Source organism: Schistocerca americana, chromosome 3, assembly GCF_021461395.2.
Source record: "Schistocerca americana isolate TAMUIC-IGC-003095 chromosome 3, iqSchAmer2.1, whole genome shotgun sequence".
NCBI lineage: Eukaryota > Metazoa > Arthropoda > Insecta > Orthoptera > Acrididae > Schistocerca > Schistocerca americana.
The window spans coordinates 572,332,218-572,353,600 of NC_060121.1; the positions used below are offsets into that span (position 1 = coordinate 572,332,218).

Sequence of the window (21,383 nt, forward strand, 5' to 3'; positions counted from 1 at the left end):
CTCTTTTTTTTTTTACAGTGGTAGCTAAATTGCGCCATCAACTTAACATCACCATTCACGAAAAATATCTTTAAATACATAAACACACTTACTCAATTACACAGTGGTCCCGCTGAGGACATGACCTTCAATATTACTGTTCTTAATCCAATAACCACCGAAACAAGTATTAAATGCTCAAACTAATCCCATAGCGCCTTACAAAGCGAGTGTCCGAGCGCTGCCGGCGGCATGTCAAAGCCACATAGCTGTCCATCTAAACAGCCGTCCACACAGCCCCAGGACCAGAATGCTGAAGTGGGCTCTCCCTATACCTGCTCTCCAGCTATTGTCTAACGTCATACAGTGCACAAATGGATTCCTGAATAGTGCAGATCTTTATCTCCCCCTTGCATCTCCAACAGGACATGTAAATAGTGTCTCCTCCAGCCAGCAAACCCGACATCATTCACCCTCCGCTGGCAATTTCCACTCACAAATCTTAAACACTCGCATATACAAAACCATATTCAATCCTGCCCAAAACTCACTTAATAATAAAAAAAGCAATCTCCCTTTCTAAGCCTAGATGAGTATGCATTTATCTTCACCCATCTGATCTCTGCAATTTAAGTTGGAGAAAGACATATCAATTACCTTATGCAACCTGACTATAAACAGAACAATCTCAATTACTACAACAGGACCTTGTTTTGACCATTCACCGGAAATGCGTGCAATGTTGTATGCCTCAAACTAGGTACAAGTACAACAGATTCTCAACACCCTATCATCTTTATCCTCTACCATCAAACAGTGAAAAAGTCACGAAGGCACCAATGCGATCCATCTCCAGCGCAGACAAACGGAATTCACAATACTCCCCCCTAATAACTCAAAGTGTGACCATCCAAAAATTTCTAAAAATTGCATAAAATGGATCAGTTTACACAAGAAGACATCAACTAGATATATGAAGTATGTTAATAGAGAATCAACAATTGTTATTATTAGACTGAAGTTTCCCACTTCTTTGTATGACCAGATGTAAGATCTGGACTTTCATTTTCACACTGTAATTCAAGGTATTTATAACATTACATAAATTATTACATTTCATTAAGGAAATCAGAAAATAATCTTTGTGCAATGAAGGTAATGAAAATGGAAGAACAGCTTCGCTTACCTGTTTCTTTTGTTTCCCAGGAAGTGGGATTCAGGGAGGGAATCTCTCTCGTGAGGTCACATGCTTATGACAAGTTTTGCTTTGAAAATCTCCAGTTATTAAATATCATGGGGTGTGTGTAAGACCTTTGAATTGTGTTATGTTCCTTAAATCAGGTTACTTGCTAGACCTTGAATAGGCATAACAAGGAATATGTTTGAATATGCTCGTTATATCAACTGATTATTGTTTTACAATGACTAAACTTTTGAAGTAATCGTGTAATTTCTTTTAATTTTTGCAAAATTATCGATCAGAAACAAGAATCTCGAACTCTAGTGTCGCCGAAGGTGACTGAGGATGAGGAAGATATTTCCGATTCTAGTTCTAACGATGAAGATGATGTTCTGTAAGACCAGTACCAGCAGTCTTTGAGCAAAAAGGACAGGACCCATGTGAGGAAAATCCTAAATTTTCATGTGATGAACCATCCCAGACCTGCACGTGGGTGGATTTTTAGACGGGTGTAAATGTCACAATCTGTTGAAAGACTCCTCCTTCGAATAAATGAACTGGAATCCAAACATTATACAGCGAAACGCCAAAGAAACTGTTTAGGCATGCGTATTCAAATACCGAGATATGTGAACGCGCGGAATACGGCGCTGCGATCAGCAATGCCTATATAAGGGGACTAGTTTCTGGCGCAGTATTTAGAGCGGTTACTGCTGCCAAAATGGGAGGTTATCAAATGAGTTTGAACGTGGTGTTATAGTCAGCGCACGAGCGATGGGACACGGCATCTCAGAGGTAGCGATGAAGTGGGGCTTTTCATGTACGACCGTTTGTGTGTAGTGAATATTAAAGAAAACAAATCACCGACACCGCTGCAGCCGGAAAGAGATCTTGCAAGAACGGGACTAATGACGACTGAAGAGAATCGTTCAATGTGACAGAAGTTAAACTTTCCCACAAATTGCTGCAGACTTCAATCTTGGGACATCAACAAGTGTCAGCGTGCGAATCGTTCAACGAAACGTCATTGATAAGGGCTATCGGAGGCGAAGGCCCATACGTGTACCTTTGATGACTGCACGACACAAAGCTTTAGGCCTCGGCTCACCCCATCAACACCGACATTGGACGATATCGGGAAATGTGCTGCCTGAGTGGACGAGTCTCGTTTCAAATTGTATCGAGCACATGGACGTGTAGGAATATGGAGACAACCTCATGAATCCATGAACCCTGCATGTCAGCAATGGACTGTTGAAGCAGGCGGAGGCTATATAAAGGTTTGGGGCGTGTGTAGTTGGAATGATATGGGACCCTGATACGTATAGATACGACTCTAACAGGTGACACGTACACAAGCATCCGTATGATCACCCGCATCCATTCATGTCCATTGTGCATTCCGATGGATTTGGTCCAATCCAGCAGGACAATACGGCACCCTATACGTCCAGAATTGCTACAGAGTTGCTCTAGGAACATTCTTTTGAGTTTTAAACTTCCGCTGGCCACCAAACTCCCGAGACATGAACACTATTGAGCATATCTGGGACGCCTTGCAACGTGCTGTTCAGAAAAGATCTCCACCCCCTCGGATTCTAAGTGTGAGATTCTGTTGATGAGTGGTGTGCTATAAACATGCAACTCGAGCACCAGCCTGTAAAGCATACTGGAAGTCAAGCAATTTACTTGACTATGCCCGAGAAAAGATATAAATTTCTTATCAGAACTTTGTTATCTGATGATTTTAGCCGGCCGCGGTGGCCGTGCGGTTCTGGCGCTGCAGTCCGGAACCGCGGGGCTGCTACGGTCGCAGGTTCGAATCCTGCCTCGGGCATGGGTGTGTGTGTGATGTCCTTAGGTTAGTTAGGTTTAGGTAGTTCTAAGTTCTCGGGGACTTATGACCTAAGATGTTGAGTCCCATAGTGCTCAGAGCCATTTGAACCATTTTTTTTCTGATGATTTTAGTGATCGCGAACTTCACGCAAAAATTCACCAAGTGGCCTCAGTATGTGAAATATTTTATTTGTTCCTTGCAAACTTTCAACAATATATTGTTCTGAGGGCTGAAATGACTTCTGATGAACAGCCTATGACATTCAGTGGACACTGTCCATTTAGACAGTACATTCCCAGCAAGCCTGCAAAATATGAGGTGTAGGTATTTGCCCTTGTTAATGGTCACTACCCATGTACTGTCAACTTGTAAATACAAGCAGGCCAACAACAAGAAGGTCCATATCGTTTTAGTAATGAAAGAAGTTATTTGATAGCTAATAAGAGTCGTACTTCCTGGGCGCGAAAGGAACATCTATATAAGAGCGAACAACTGGTTCTCTTCACTCCATGTTGCCAAGCAGCTGTTTGAAAATAATAAGACCAAAGTTGACACGGTACGACAGGACGAAGGAGAAGTGCCCAGGGAATTTTGTGTGGGAAAAGGAAATCCAATAAATTCTCCAAAATTTGGCTCCCACCCCACTTGCACATTGATTTGTTACGTGTCGAAGCCTAACGAAATGGTGATTTTGATGTCAGCAATGCACAATGACGCAACATTTGATACCGATACAGCTTCTCAATAGAAACGAGAAATAATAACGTTCTACGATCGTACGAAGAACGGTGAGGATCTAGTTGGTAAGATGTGCGTGCTGTATGACACATCTGGAATTTCGAGAAGATAGCCTCTTAATGTATTTTATGATTCGCTGAAATTTAGCGCACTCAATGCATTTTCATTTATATAACGAACCAAACCTACACTGCAGTTCGACACCGACATTTTGTTATTGGCTTGTCTCTGTCTTGAATGAAACTGATGGCTCACCGATGATTAGAAATGAAAAATGTTGCCAAGAAGTCTGTGCTTCAAAATAAAATACTTATTTTGCCATTCCTCTGGTGAAACGTCAGCCATCAACTTCAGGAATGACACAGAAAAGTTCTGTAGGTCGTTGCTATAGCTGTGAAAGATCATGAAGTACAACTACATGAAATGTGTAAAATACATCTAATACATTCATTTGGTTTGATCATTCCAAGTTCGGAAATATGTCATGTTCCAAAAACCACGATAATATTTATATTTATACGAATGTATATTTTTCAAACGAAATCAAAGTCAATGACGTCATATTAGTTAAAATTGTAACTTGTTATTAAAATGTTGTTGCTTTTCCAAATATGAGGTAATATGTTTACTTTTTATTGGCAGCTTTTAATAAACATTGCTCTGGGGAACACACAAAACAATCAATAAACATTTTTTCAAAATTCGGTGGCCGCTTTTTTTGTAAGAAAACGGCATACATAGATAATCCATGCGACCACTTACGTTTCTTCTTTGATCGCGACCAGTACAGGGTTAAGTACAGTTCAATTCAGTGCAGTGTCGAGAATCCCCTATCACCTTTGTTAGAAACTGTTAATTTTCAAGAGGATCGTGAATTAAGTGTCCCTTAAGTTTGGATTTAGATATGTTTCTCACATTCCATAGCAGTACATAGTTATAAATAACGGCAGTGGCTGTAATTAATGGGGGCTCTAATATCCCAAGGAAAGAGTTGAGCCAATTATCTGGGAAGGGGCACCACTGACACAGAATGCTCAGAACCAAAAGAAACCAGGCTCAGAATAACACTCGATCATAAAAAAAAGAGATCTGTGTCATTTCCATTCAGAACGTTGCATTCTACAACAAGTGACATAGTAATACAGAGAAATAAAGTAATAAGATATCAGTACTATAAGAGGAGAATTACATGTAATTCACTGACGTCAATGTGTCATCACATTTTTAATCAACAGTGCCAAAAACGCTTTGTTTAATCACAATAGCGAAAAAACACATATCCTACACACCTGATATTGGTGTTATTAGTCCTGATAGGGCAGATGTGCGATTTCAATGAAGTGCTTAAAGCAGTGAAGCAGTTCACAAAAGGCCACGTTTACACAGTTAAAATCACTTTCACATTCAAGCATTCCAATTCCTAAAAAACTTTAATTACATTTAAAAATGATGATACATGTATGTCAACGTCACGATCAGCCTTTCACCAAGAATACTGCAACTTCATTTTACACTTTGGTGCAAAAAATTGATTGTAAATTACAAGGTGAAGTTTGATAATTAAATAACGATCATGTTTCTGCACTTAAAGTTTGACACATGATAGTCTTACATAATCAGCAATCCTTCAGATATAGTGTTTATATTACTGAAAGAAGTAAACATCAAGGCTTTGGCAATATTTTGTTGTATTAGGTGGGAATATCTTCAGCATAACAACTTTGTTTCAAAAACTTGTATCCATATGGATACGAACTGTATGACTTGACCAGGAATCACACAGCAACAAGCTCTTATCAGCTGTTACATACTCGCCAAGGACTGCAGTTAGAAAACGCTTCATAGATTTTTTGGTCATTTCTTCACTTTTGCTTGTCCCACGTAACTGTTTCATTGACAGTTTGTTTAAGCTTAGAAATATTTGGGCCGAAAGCGTCTTGTGTCAATTGAAAACTGATGTACAACTTGTTTGCTAGTCTGCCTGTCATTTGATAAAGCCACGTCAGTTGTGTGGCGGTGGACAGAGCTGTACACAGACTGAAAAACACAAGCTGTAGTTTTCTCTCCTCTGTGCGACAGTGTTTGTGAGGAAGACATTTCATGCTGAAACTGACACAGGTCACAGTTCCAAACATCTCCTTTCTTCACACCCTGCCCTGTCATAAACATGTTCACTCCACCAAAAACTGTTGTGCTTTCAGCCATATACTGATATCATCTCCTACGTCTTTACGTGTGAGAAATTTAGTAATGTGCCTAGATGAAATACCATACTCAACCTTAAAACTCTCGCTAAAAGATACCAAAGTTTTGAAAACTGCCAAACTATCTCAGACGCTTCTACTGCTCACAATTACAGACGCCAACAGAGAACTATAGGTCCATACGACTTTGCTCTATCAAATTGCGATATTACAAGCTCTTTTATGGTTTGTAATTGCGACAGTCTGTTGACTTTGAAACGAGCTTCTGCTCGCCTTTTCTAGATGCATAATTTATAATTAATTTAGTTTCATTTACTTCCAATGCACTTTTAGCGCCCCGTTAATTTGCTCTGCGAACTGAGCCACCATTGTAATAGTCTTCTTAAATGATCTGGAGTTCGTTGTCATCAACATTTTTTAATGCACTGGACCTCGACTGTTTGGGTGGAGATAGCTAGCACTCATTCTTAGCTGACTGTTCCTGTAGCTTTGGAGACGTATGTCATGTACCGTTTGAAGAGTCACCTTCAGTTTCAGGTTCTTCCTGTCCTTCAATATCAGTCTATCTATCCACATTAACGTTATGTATTTCCATCCCATCCTCATTATATTACTGAATTATTATGTTATATGACACATCCATAAACTAATTATTGTCGACCAGAGTTTCATTTCCATATTCAGCATGATGCCACTTTGTCTCTAATATTTGGACCATATTTGTAGGGTTAATTCTCTTCATGATAACACCGTACACACACTTTAACAGTAAACCACATGTGAACACTCCAACAGATACATTTATACAACAGCTATACCATTCACACAACTCGAGTACTCGTTTTTAGGGCACATTCCACCGTCTCATGGCACTAACACACAAGTGTGGTGTTTTTCATAGAAATGGAACAGGTCATTGTTGTTTTTGTGATCGAATGTTGATCTAATTATGGTTTCGTGTGGCTCCAAGCATTCTGGGTCAAAAGTGTCCCTTGTGAGATATTTCATCTCAGTAAGTCTCTTTATCTTTGATTCTGAGGACACGCCCAACATTCAATCACTTTCTCTCCTCAAGATGTTATATTCATGTGTGTGTAGTCAGAACAACCCGGTTTCGGCCTTTGAGAGAGAATTTCACTGTTTTAGGACTAATCCATGTATGGAAGTGAAACAAGGACGATAAATAGTTTGGAGAAGAAGAGAATAGAAGCTTTCGAAATGTGGTGCTACAGAAGAATGCTGAAGATTAGATGGGTAGATCACATAACTAATGAGGAAGTATTGAATAGGATTGGGGAGAAGAGAAGTTTGTGGCACAACTTGAGCAGAAGAAAGGATCGGTTGGTAGGACATGTTCTGAGGCATCAAGGGATCACCAATTTAGTATTGGAGGGCAGCGTGGAGGGTAAAAATCGTAGAGGGAGGCCAAGAGATGAATACACTAAGCAGATTCAGAAGGATGTAGGTTGCAGTAGGTACTGGGAGATGAAGAACCTTGCACAGGATAGAGTAGCATGGAGAGCTGCATCAAACCAGTCTCAGGACTGAAGACCACAACAACAACATAGGACTAAATCACTGTTTTGCGGAAACATATTGCATCATCCTCTTCACCTCCGAATAGCACTTGTGTACAGTCACCTTAATCATTATATTTCAGTCTCTGACTTCCCTCATAGATTCTACTCTCTGTATCTCGCTCTAATACTACATAAATTATTGCCTGATGTTCTATCATCCTTTCCCTTCCTAGTGACAATAGTTTCTAAATATTTGTATCCCCGTCGATTCTGCGGTGATTCATTTCATTTGTTATTTTATCAGTCCACCTAAGATTCATCAACCTTCTATGGTACCACATTCCACATTCCTCGATTCTCATCTTCTCCGGTTCCCACACAGCCCACAATTCACTTCGATACAGTACTGTGCTCCAAATGTACAATCTCATAAATTTCTTTCTCAGTTTAAGGCCAATGTTTGAGACTATTTTCCTTTGGTCATGAATACCCCGTTTGCTTGTGCTATTCTGCTTTTTTCGCTCTTCTTGCTTCGTCCGTCACATGTAATTTTGCTTCTGTTGCAGCAGGGTTCCTTCACTTCGTTTACTTCGTAATCCCATATTTTTATGATTTTATCCATAAACTTACTTCCGCTGCTTATCATTATTTTTGTCTTTCTTCGATTTACTCTCATTCCACATTCTGTGCTCAGAAGACTACTAGTGGCATTCACTGTGTTCTTCAGCTTTTCCTCGCTTCCACTGGCGATAGCAGTGGCATTGATGAGTTTTATAATTGATATTGTTTCACCATGAACAGTAGTCCCACTCCTGAACCTTCCTTTTATGTCTATTATCGATTCTTTGATGTACAGATTGAACATCAAAGAAGAAATGCTGCCTTCCTGTCTTACATCCTTTTTAATTCGAATACTTCGTTCTGGGTCTTCCACTCTTGTTGATCCTTCTTGGTTCTTATACATGAAGTATCCTTCTTTCGCTATAGCTTACGCTTTCTCTGAGAATTTCGAACATCTTCCTGCATTTTACACTGTCGAACGATTTTTCAGGGTTGGCATATCCTACGAAGATGTAGTTAGTGGTATCCATATTACTGTAGCGCAGGTTAGTGGATCTGAGATTGGAAAGTGAAATGAAGTATCAATAGGAATTTTAGAGGTGATGTAATATTTTTTAATGGTTCCAAGATCCTCTTGTGGAAAGGAAATAGTGATTCATGTAAAAGCTGATTAGTATATGAGAGTTAATAGCCTGCTTTCGGATGTTCAGCCGGGTTGTCGATACCTTATTACTGCAATAAAATGGAATCATCATCTTGATTAAACACCCTAAACCTCACCATTAACCAACGACGCCACGAAAATCTAAGAGATCACAATGTATGGGAAGTTCCAGTTCGATAGGAGGAGCCTTTATTATCCCATTCACGTAACCTACCTTTAAACTAAGTGCATTTGCCCTCACTCAAGTTACTGAGCGTATATCTCCTGTCATCGAAATGAGGAAGTCACCTGATACTACAGTGACTATATGGGCTACAAAACAATCTGATCAGCTCTTTTAGGTATTGTTACTTTGCGGCTTACATAGATTGAATGCTCCTTGTATTTCACTAATTCCATAAACAACGTATCGGAAAGCCTTGGAAAATATTTAAGATCGACACCTATTTTCTCGTGGGGTAAACCTTCCGTTTTCTGAACAACAAGTATTCCAGACTTCGGTAAGTTTCACCAGGTCACATCTGACAGACAACTTTTTGTACCTTTAGTTTATGGAAATCAGTATAGTTGATAAGTACAGCTTATCGGCAGTGTACTATGAAACGTTTTACTCACGTTTACTAAAGGTACCGGGTCATCCACAGAGATGGTGCCGTTGCCAAAATAGAAGTCCCTTAGCTTGGACGCTGCGTCTGCCTGCTGTGTAGTTGTCGATAGATGCAGGCAAGGGCCGACCACACTCTGAAACGCTTTGTCCAGGCGGTCGATAACCGCTGCTTGGTTGAGTATGGAGAAACCTGATGGAAAATGAGATAGAAAAAAAATATTACTTCAACCAAAATGACATACGGATAGCTTCTTTAGTGTTTTAATTTGCTGGTACCAAGAAGAGAGTGGCCCAAGTTAAACGCATGTGTAGAATTCGATGTGTGCCTTTCATTCCAGTGTTTCATAAAAATTAATTCCAGTCATGTGATAACTGTTAAGTGGAAGTATATTAATATTTGTTATTGCGTTCGTTTACTAGGTACCAGGAGAAAAACTAAGATCTTTAAATGGAGGCACAAACGCAATACAATGAGGTGAAAAAAGTCATGCGATACAGCTAAAATCATGCTGCATCTCTTTATTCCCGGCGTATTGCAGAAACTGAATATGTCATGGGCTCAAACAGTCGTTGGAAGTCCCTGCAGAAATACTGAAATATGCTGCCTCTATAGCCATCCATAACTGCGAAACTGTAGCCAATGCAGGATTTTGTGCACGTGCTGACCTCTCGATTAGGTATCATAAACGTTCATGTCGTGTGATCAGGGTGGCCAAATCATTCACTCGAATAGTCCAGAATGTTCTTAAAACCAACACCACACACTCGTAGCCCAGTGACATGGCGCTTTGTCATTCGTACAAATTCGATCGTTGCTTGGGAACATGTCGCCCATGAATGCCTGCAAATGGTCTCTAAGTAACGGAATATCCAGAAGACACAGTCTATTCCGTGTAAACACAGCCCACACCATTACAGAGCCACCACCAGCGTTCAAAGTGCTTTATTGACAATTTGGACCCGTGGCTTCGTGGAGTCTGCGTCAAACTCGAACCCTACCATCAACTTTTATCAACTGAAATCCGGACTCATCTGATCAGCCCACGGTTTTCAAGTCGTCTTGCCTCCAACCTATATTGCCACGAGCGAAATAGAGGCACTGCAGGCGATGTCGTGCTTTTAGCTAAGGTATTTCCGTCGGTCATCAACTGCAATAGCCCATTAACGCAAAATTTCGCCACACTGTCCTAACGGATACGTCGTCGTACGTGCCACCTTGATTTCTGTGGTTATATCGAGCAGTGTTGCTTGTCTGTTAGCACTTACAACTCTACGTACATGCCGTCGGCCATGAAGAGAGGTATTGCCTGAAAATATGTATTCTCGGCATCCTCTTGACACTGTGGATCTCGGAATATAGTCCATTTCTGAAATGGACTAACCAATGAATCAAGCTCCAACTACGATACCGCGTTCAAAAACTGGTAATTCCCATCGTGCAGCCATAATCGCGTCGGAAAACTTTTCAAATGCATCACCCGAGAACAAATGACACAGTCGCCAACACTCTGTCGTTTTATACCTTGTACAGACAATATTAACGCCATCCGTATATGTTCGTATCGCTATACCATGAATTTTTGTCACCCCAGTGTGTCATCATGAGACATTTCGGAACATGAAATAATTTCTATTGGTTGTAGTAGTCTGGTATCCGTACCACATTACAGTCCATTAGTTCAGTGGTGTACAGATACTGGGGTTACGCACTGAGCGAGGTGGCGCAGTGGTTAGCATACTGGACTCGCATTCGGGAGGTCGACGGTTCAATTCCGCGTTCGGCCATCCTGATTTAGGTTTCCCGTGATTTCCCTAAATCACTCCAGGCAGATGCCGTTATGGTTCCTTTGAAAGGGAACTGCCGAGTTCCTTCCTTCCCTACTCCGATGACACCGATGACGTCGCTGTTTCGTCTCTTCCCCCAAACAACTCAAATCAACTGAGGTTAGTGAGGACGTATTTCCACCGGAATAAATGGTGTATTAATTTTTGTCGTCAATAGTTAAAGAGCTATGATCGATGCAGTACTACCATTTCGAAAACTCTTACCAGAATGCTATGAAGTTGAGGTACTTCTGACCAAACGTAATTGTAAGACGACTATAGCGTTTTATATTAAAATGTTTTGCATAATTCAATACCATTATGTCAGGATTACGGATGCAGTTAACACGAGATTTATTATAGTTATGACGAAATACAGATTTACTGTAGAAATCTTGTGTATTTAAGCAAATGAAATTGTATAAGTTTTTGTTAAATGGTTTCCTACCATTAACTTTTAGTACATTTACACAAAAAGAGACAATTGTCTGTGCACTGTGTGCGTGAATTTCAAGACTTATTGAGAGTGAACTGAAAATCAGTTATTTTCTAATCCAATTTTCCACTCATATTTATTTCATAAAGCTATGTCGGAACGCAACCCATATTGTCATTGGCATCGCCTTCTCTCGGTATGCAGTCCCGTTCGGTGTCGAATGAAATATCATTAAACAAGCTCTCAGCAGGAAAGGAATATCCCTTGAGGATATCTTCCGATTATATCGCATATGCCTTGCTACCTCGAATTTTAGCACTTGTCCGATTGTGGAATTATTTCTTGCCGCTACATGTAAGACAAAGGCATTAATTCCACCCAGAAATGTTTTTTAAAGGAATATATCTATGAGATAAATTTCACTGTCTATATTCAGCGGCAATACTTAATGCAACGAATTTAAATTTCATAGCCGAACATGTAAACCCCGACTGAGAAGTCAGATACAGTGACCCACGCAAGACTGCTGAAATCTGCAGCAACAAAGGAGATCATCAGGTACTTTGCAGGATGAAAGGTCCGCTTGAGAACATCGTAGATGTGTTCATAATGTTTCTTAGGCCTATGAAATGAGAACAGCCGAAAGTTTGGAAGTGTCAGCAGCACGAATAACAAAATTACAAGCTGTGGTCAATGAAAACTTTTGAAAAAGGGCTTCCTTGATTAACGCAAGCTGTTCCACAATTCGGTGAGTCAGAGTAAAATGAAAAAAAAAGAAAACACTTAAAACTAAGATTCCGGGACCGATTTCCAGTAATGGGCCGGTTCGGTCATCTCTGGCACACAGATTCAAACTGCCAGGAAGTTTCAGAATAGTGCATTCTCTACTGCAGATTTTTTCATTCAGAAAAAAGTGCTTTTAAGTACACAAACTTTCCTGCCCGATCAAGGAGCAAACTACGCCGTCCGCTCAAATGTGATATGCTCCTTTATTCGACGTCAACGTGTAATAGCCACACACAGACAGTAGGTGGCAGCACTAGCGGTATAGAGTACATGAAACAGTGCAGTCGTCGTCCTAATGCTGGAGCGGAGCGATTTATCTGACGTCCAAAAGGGCATGAGCATTGGCTTTCTGGCCAAAGGTGGAGTATTTACTAAACAAAGGTAAACTAAATGTTTGTAATCTGTTCCCATCGCCCTGTGGTTAATGTATATTGAACATGCCAAAATGCCGTTATCCATAACCGGCTCCGAGGTAACTGCAGTGTGCGACCATTCATTGATGACGCGGGGGATCGGCTCTGCGAAGATGCGTAGGGGCGAATAGATGTGCAACTGTGGAGTGAGTGACCGCCTAGATGAACCAAGGGCTGCCATCAGTGACTGTTCAGCTTGATGACTCCTCAACTATTGAAACTGAGTTCACCCCGTTCCATTCCTACAACCAATGAAAAATACCTGGCAGTAGGGGGAATCGAATCCTGGTCTTCCGCAAGGCAGTCTTCACGTTGACCATCAGCTACGGAAGCGGACTTACAAAATAAGGACAAGCTAATTCTGAATGGTTGGATAAGATTTTGAATCGTTTACTGTCTGATACGACCCAAGTGTATGAACTGCTGTGCCACCTCCCTCGCTCATCATAATTAGTCTGGTATGTCTGAGGCTATGTGCAATAAGCTACATTTCATACCAGTCAGTAAATGTAATGTAAAACCTCATTCGATGATAGAGTAAGCCGAAATCAGTAGCTTGTGTTGGTAGTGACCATTCTGTGGTATGTCCATTTGTTACCGAAGTTGATAAATGTAACGAGACAGTTCTGAGATTTAAAAAATCAGCTCAATACCCTAAGAATGACGGTTACTTTCTGTGACGGTTTTTTTAATTATTTTCTGGAAACAACGGTGACTAAATCTGCTATCGCCCGGCCCTCTTTTCCTGTGGGGTGAGTTTCAGATAAAGAGCATGTTTTCTATCACTATCTGTGACTCCTAATTGGCAACTAATTCGAGTGCTAGTTCTGCCTTTCAAATTTTTGAAACGCTAAGTACTTGCCTTAAACGTCACAGAGTGTACAAAGCAAAGAGAACCGGTATCTTGATAACATTCATAAACCTGACGCCATGATGTAAGACAAAATAATTGTCAAGAACACGAACAGATTCCATTTCGCAATGGCGGAAAACATTAGAAACGTTTAAGCTATGTCTAAAAAGCTTATATACAGTACACGTACGAAATATGTAGGTGTATACTGGAAATAATATAACAGAATAACCGATATTCGGGGGTCATATTTAGGTTTCAGTGAGCAGATAGTCGTACAAAGCATTAACTCTGTCCAGAAGTCATCAACAGCAAGAAAAACCAGCATCTCCAGCTGGGGAGTCTGTTTCCTCTGCACAACGACTGTCTCGGGTTGTGTAACCGCATGGGGCTTGGATGCAAGAGGCGTCTACTGCTTACAACACATCCAGCCATGATCCTCGGGTTATAATTTCAGTATTTTATGAAACAATGCACGCATATTATAAACAACGAACTTCCTAGAGATTTAAAAGAAAGTAATGTAGGAGCTATTTCGTCTTTTGAGACTACAGAAAATCTTGTTTTCATTAGACGCTAATCGCTATATTTAACGTGGTTTCAGAGGTCAGTATCTCTGCTCCTACATTATTGTAATTCATTTTTGAACACATCTGCGCTCGATTTCTAACACACTGCCACTGCAGTGACGCAAAATACTTCTCGCTTACATGGTTTTATATACCCGTTTTCACCCTGCGCACATTCCTTCTTTCGATGTCAGTAGTTCATCTTTTGTAAAATGATAATGGAAAATACTGCAAGAGGTAAACTTGGATAGTCTGTCTGAAACCCGTGAAACACGCAGCTTCATTTGCTCACATACATTTTTTGCAGGAAGATGGTTGAAGTAAAATACTCATAGTACGGAAAAATTGATTTACCCACATTTCAGTATTTGATACTTCCACCTATAATCTTTTTGGTTTTTCATTTTGTGGATGACACTTTTACAAGGGCAGTGAGGCATAGAGGGGAATTGAGATTAATGTAGTGACACTTCATGTTTTTATATTCACTCATGTTTTCACATGAGGTGTCATGTTCAACATTCGGTCTGAAATAATTACTAAGATACAAAACAACAGTAAATGGAATTGATATTGCTGTAAGTACATGTTTCAAATGTTTCATAATCACCAACCTGTCTCCCCAGATGTGACACCTGTGAGGATCGGCACGCGGCAAAAGCGCCCTTCGTTCAGGACTTTGATGGGTGCCTCTGAGATGAAAGCTCCAGCCAGATCTGCCTCAATGCTGGGTCCCCATACCACGGGTACCAAAATCGTTTTCTCCTGGAAAGAAGCACAAGTTTACATTCGTTGACCAGGTTGTACGTAATGTTTTACAATATTCTAAATAACAGGAAGCTGCAGTCACAATGTTTCGAAAATTGAGTAATAAATTATTATTTAAATAAAAGATCTTTTGAATATAACTTGCTTTTAAAACAGACTGAAAATTATAGAATAATTTCTGCTAGCCAATATACATTCCTAACCTCTGTAAACAGAATCCTGAAAATTTGTGTTCTTCAATGTTTAATAGCTACGACTATCCATGTAAAATTTAAAACGAAAAACGCAGAGTGCATGCAACAGATAACTCTTGCATGAATAGATCACCCAAGTCTCTAACTATTTAATTGCAAAGCAAATGATATGTACTGTTGTGTCATTTATCTCAATGACGGATACTCTCTACAGTTCTTAATGTTATCTATTGCAAGTGTCACACGTTCTCCTTTCAAACTGCACAAGCCTACGGAATATCAGACCAGCTGCGTGGCTGGATTGAAGAGTTTTTAGCAAACAGAACACAGCTTGTTGTTCTCAATGGAGAGACGTCTACAGACGTTAAGTAACCTCTGGCATCATGCCACAGGAGAGTGTTATGGGACCATTGCTTTTCACAATATATATATATATATATATATATATATATATATATATATATATATATATATATATATATATATATGACCTAGTAGATAGTGTCGGAAGTTCCATGCGGCTTTTCGCGGATGATGCTGTACTATACAGATAAGTTGCAGCATTAGAAAATTGTAGCGAAATGCAGGAAGATCTGCAGCGGATAGGCACTTGGTGCATGGGGTGGCAACTGACCCTTAACATAGACAAATGTAATGTATTGCGAATACATAGAAAGAAGGATCCTCTATTGTATGATTATATGATAGCGTAACAAACACTGGTAGCAGTTACTTCTGTAAAATATCTGGGAGTATGCGTACGGAACGATTTGAAGTGGAATTATCATATAAACTTAATTGTTGGTAAGGCGGGTGCCAGGTTGAGATTCATTGGGAGAGTCCTTAAGAAATGTAGTCCATCAACAAAGGAGGTGGCTTACAAAATACTCGTTCGACCTATATTTGAGTATTGCTCATCAGTGTGGGATCCGTACCAGGACGGGTTGACAGAGGAGATAGAGAAGATCCAAAGAAGAGCGGGGCGTTTCGTCACAGGGTTATTAGGTAAGCGTGATAGCGTTACGGAGATGTTTAGCAAACTCGTGGCACACTCTGCAAGAGAGGCGCTCTGCATCGCGGTGTAGCTTGCTGTACAGGTTTAGAGAGAGTGAGTTTCTGGATGAGGTATCGAATATATTGCTTCCCCCTACTTATACCTCCCGAGGAGATCACGAATGTAAAATTAGAGAGATTCGAGCGCGCACGGAGGCTTTCCGGCAGTACGTGATTGGAACAGGAAAGGGAGGTAAAGACAGTGACTCGTAAAGCGCCCTCCGTCACACACCGTTGGGTGGCTTGCGGAGTATAAATGTAGATGTAGAAGTATTGGCATAGCCATTGAAAATTCACAGGCACAAATTTTCAAGACTCTCTTAATGTGGTAAAGGATCTGTATGGTGCTAGTTCAATTTATTTTATGTTTTATAGCTTGTTTCAAAGTTGGTTTGTATTGAAAAATTTTTTTATTTAAATAATACTGTTTTCTGCTTTACAGTATGTGACATTTTTCAGTCGATTTCAAATATTTCAGTTACATTACATCAGAGACATGTGCAAAATTTCGGGTTTGTTTCAGTTTCTCTTTTCCTGAGTCGACCAATATACTGATTCCTGACACGTGTATGGCACGAAAAGACCGTAAACATAAAAATCACGGAGATTCTAGCTCACACGAAGGGCCTGTCAGATGCCGTTCTTTCCGCGAAACATTGTCGAAACACAGGGAGAAATAACAATAGTACACAAAGTACACTCCGCGAAATACCATGCACGAAAGCGGTATAATACTGCATTGTTACCCAGTTCTGAGCTATGTTGAAAATTTTAAGTCTGTAATTCATTGGGAAGATAGTTTAAAATGCAAAACTTTTAGCGAAGAGACAAACATACAAGAAACGTCTAAAAAAAAAAAAAAAAAAAAAAAACGACATAAGGTGATGGTTCTAAGGCTACAGGTGTTAAAGTCTCCCTGGACTTGAGTACATCGGACGGAACTTGCACGCAACAATTTGAAACTTTCAGAGAAGTCCTTCTTTGGGATCACATCAACTGGTGTGTCACATTGGCTCGAGTGTTGGTTATCTAGTCAAATTGTTGATCCTTCATGTGAATTTCTACACTGTCATATTTTAAAATTTTTTTATTTACTTTTTTGTGATTTTGTATTGATAACATCAAGTTTCGACACCAATGAGGATTTTTTCTAGAAAATAATTATCTTCATTTTGTATTTCTATTGGGTCGGTAGTAAAAGTGTGCAGGACAAAACTTTCTTTTCTTCAAAACATCTCCAGAATGTTTTGAACACTGGTTTTGGAGATTTTGCTACACTGCGATTTGTGACACGACTACGTTGACGCATTACGGCCACGTGTCCACTACATAACGCTACCTACTCTCAACAGACTGACCAAGTGCATGTCTACTGTTTACCGTAGATACTGCCCTGACGCCGCCCATACGCTAAGAATAAAGTGAGTCTCTGGAGGTTTTTGGGCGGGCGGTGTAGAAATCTGATCTGGTGACACCGTTCCGGAAAGGACTGAATTGAAAGTGATAAACAAAGATGAAACTACTTCTGTGAGGTGGCCTGTCGATGGCGACAACAATCCATTTGGATACATTTTATCATTTTACAAAAGTCTTTTCCGCGCACTGCCAGCACAAGGCGCTACTTTCACTGCAGTCGTGCAGGCATGACTTCATGACATCATTGCTTGTCGGGCCGCAGTTCGAAGCGGGACCCGTCACTGAGGACAATCCAACTCTAGTCAATGAGTGTCCAGGCCGTAGAAGTATCTTGAGACGCTCCGGACAGCAGGGGGATACCAATCTGTCACCCGCCATACGCCCCGACGCCCAAGAGTGATGGTATGTGGTGGCATTTCATAGCAGTACCCCTTTGGTTGTCAACCGGGGCCCCCTTGCCTCGACGGTATTCTAAGCGTCGTTTTGTTGCCCTTTATGCAAGCCATCCTGGGATTACATATGAGCAAGATAATGCCCGCCCGGACACGGCGAGAGTTTCTACTGCTTGTATTCGTACTTGTCATCGGATATCTCCCCAATTAAGAAAGTTTGCTGAGTTACGGGTAGGGGATTTTGACTATCCAATTGGATAGAATTTCGCACGATATCACTCAGGAGGACATCGAACGACTATCAACGAATGCCAATCCGAATAATTGTTTGCAAGGGGGTCAGCGATGGACCTTTGCTCGATTTGTGTAGCTCTTTCTCTAAGAAAAATAAACCAATTTTTAGGAAAGTGTAATCATTTGTTTGTCTGTACACGTATGTCATATATACCGATTTCCGTCCCATTCAGGTAATTACGTCGTGGCGCGTCGGTTTTTTGTATTAGAGCGCATAATTCTTTAATGATTTGTACCTTATGAGCAAAATGCCACATTATGGCATTACAGTATTGCCTTGACCGATGACGGTTGGATCTTCGGCGTTTTCTACAGCTTTGTTCCTTTGGCTTGAGGTCATATAAATGTAAACCTGATCCAGAGTGATTAGACGGCTACAAAAGTCACCTAACTTGGCCTGACGCAACTGCAACATATCCGGTGAAGACTAGGTTCGGTGAGGCTTGTGAATGTGTGTGAGCAGTCACGTAACTAATCGAGCGGAGACTTTTTCCTCTTCAGGCTGTGGTACAAAACATGAAAACTGATCCAAGAGCGATTTTCTTTATTCCACTGTCACCTCAATTGTGATATAGTGGTCTTGGAGCGGCAGGACACCACATGAGATATCTGGTTCTACACAGCGTTACACCAGAAGCCCTCCACCCAGACCACAACATGTGGGATGCCTGAGGAATCATTCAGTGCTGTACCAGGGCCCAGTCCACTAGAGTGGTGAGCTGAATTACCACGTGCTGGGGAAAGTACTGTGCCGACTTGGTCGACTACATGCCGACAGCAGCGGCATGTCTTAAAGAAACCTGGCTGAGTAACTCTAAATACTGCTCGCTCGGATCTGCTGTACCTCTGGTCCACGCCGATAACTATGCACCAATCCCATTTGGCTCACTCTCATTCGTCTATGTGTACTGCAGCATCCGCTAGCTTGTGGTGTATAAGACATTGCTGCACATGATGCAACCTGGGCATGAACTGGAGCCAACAAGATGGGGCTGACCTCAACCGGCTTCCGTGCACCTGCTAGGGACCCTCCGTTCATGTCCACAGAGATAGCTTACTAATCAACTGTGGGACGGCAACAGCTGCTGCAGTACCCCTGCCGGGAATAGCCAGCAGACGTTGCTTTGCAATGCCATCGCGCTGCTGATCTTTTGTTTTCTCCTGTCGGAAGCCAAGCACCTGGCCGAGTGCTTTGCTGAGGCACACACTGCCTCCTTGGGGTCAAGGCATGCCACTGAATTGCAGCTTTTAGCCACTGTGCGAGCGTCTCTGTAAACAATGATACTGCTGATCATCGAAAAAGAAATGATTTTTAGAAGGAATGACTCAGCATATAGGAAAGCCAAATAACCTAGGGTGAAATTGAAAGGAAGTGTGGTAACATAAAGAGTGCAACGGGAATTCCACTGTTAAATGCGGAGGATAGAGCGAATAGGTGGAAAAAATACATTGAATGCCTGTATGAGGTGGAAGATTTGTGTGATGTGATGGAAGGGGAAACAGGTGTCGATATGGATCCAATATTAGAATAAGAATTTAAAGGTACTTTAGAGCAATTAAGATTATAAAAGACAGAGGGAACAGATAACATTCCATTAGAATTTCTAAAATCGTTGGGGGAAGTGGCATCCAAGCGACTGTTTACGTTGGTGTGTAGAATATGTGAGCCTGGCGACATACCGACTGACTTTCGGAAAAATATCATCCACACAATTCCGTAGAATGCAAGAGCTGACAAGTGCAAGGATTATCGCACAGTCACCTTAACAGTTCATGCATCAATGCTACTACAACAATAATATACAGAATAATGGAAAAGAAAATTGAGAATGAGTTAGACGACGATCAGTTTGGCTTTAGGAAAGGTAGAGGCGCCATAGTGGCAATTCCGACATTGCGGTTGTTAACGGAAACAAGACGAAAGAAAAATCAAAACACGTTCATGGCATTTGTCGACCCAGAGAAGCCTCGGGAATGTCAGATGGTGCAAGATGTTCGAAATTCTGACAAAAATAGCGGGAAGATGTAGGGAGAGACGGGCAATACACAATATGAACAAGAGCACAGAGGGACTAATAAGAGTGGACGACGAAGATCGAAGTGCTCGGATTGAAAAGAGTGTAAGACAGGCATCTCATCTTTTGCCCCTACTAGTCAATCTGTACCTCGAAGAAGCAGTGATGGAATTAAAAGAAAGTTTCAGGAGTGGAATTCAAATTCAATGTAGAAGGGTATCAACCATACGATTCGCTGATGACAAAGGTGTTCTGACTGAAAGTGAAGAAGAATTACATGATCTGCTGAATGGAATGAACAGTCTAATGAGTACAGATAATGGATTGAGAGTAAACTGAAGAAAGACGAAGGTAATGAGAAGTAGTTGAAATGAGAACAGCGAGAAATTTAACATCAAGATACACTCCTGGAAATTGAAATAAGAACACCATGAATTCATTGTCCCAGGAAGGGGAAACTTTATTGACACATTCCTGGGGTCAGATACATCACATGATCACACTGACAGAACCACAGGCACATAGACACAGGCAACAGAGCATGCACAATGTCGGCACTAGTACAGTGTATATCCACCTTTTGCAGCAATGCAGGCTGCTATTCTCCCATGGAGACGATCGTAGAGATGCTGGATGTAGTCCTGTGGAACGGCTTGCCATGCCATTTCCACCTGGCGCCTCAGTTGGACCAGCGTTCGTGCTGGACGTGCAGACCGCGTGAGACGACGCTTCATCCAGTCCCAAACATGCTCAATGGGGGACAGATCCGGAGATCTTGCTGGCCAGGGTAGTTGACTTACACCTTCTAGAGCACGTTGGGTGGCACGGGATACATGCGGACGTGCATTGTCCTGTTGGAACAGCAAGTTCCCTTGCCGGTCTAGGAATGGTAGAACGATGGGTTCGATGACGGTTTGGATGTACCGTGCACTATTCAGTGTCCCCTCGACGATCACCAGTGGTGTACGGCCAGTGTAGGAGATCGCTCCCCACACCATGATGCCGGGTGTTGGCCCTGTGTGCCTCGGTCGTATGCAGTCCTGATTGTGGCGCTCACCTGCACGGCGCCAAACACGCATA

The 21,383-nt window shown here is 41.3% G+C and overlaps 1 protein-coding gene across 1 annotated transcript in view; it reads right to left on the reverse strand.

Moving 5' to 3' along the window:
• Positions 1–21,383, reverse strand: part of LOC124605731 (juvenile hormone esterase-like) — a 117,240-nt gene that overhangs the window by 35,622 nt on the left and 60,235 nt on the right. The window contains exons 7-8 of the mRNA XM_047137610.1: positions 14,786–14,936; positions 9,299–9,480 (exon numbers count right to left, since the gene is read on the reverse strand). Of these exons, the coding sequence (XP_046993566.1) occupies positions 9,299–9,480; positions 14,786–14,936 (333 nt within the window). The remainder of the gene's footprint in view (positions 1–9,298; positions 9,481–14,785; positions 14,937–21,383) is intronic.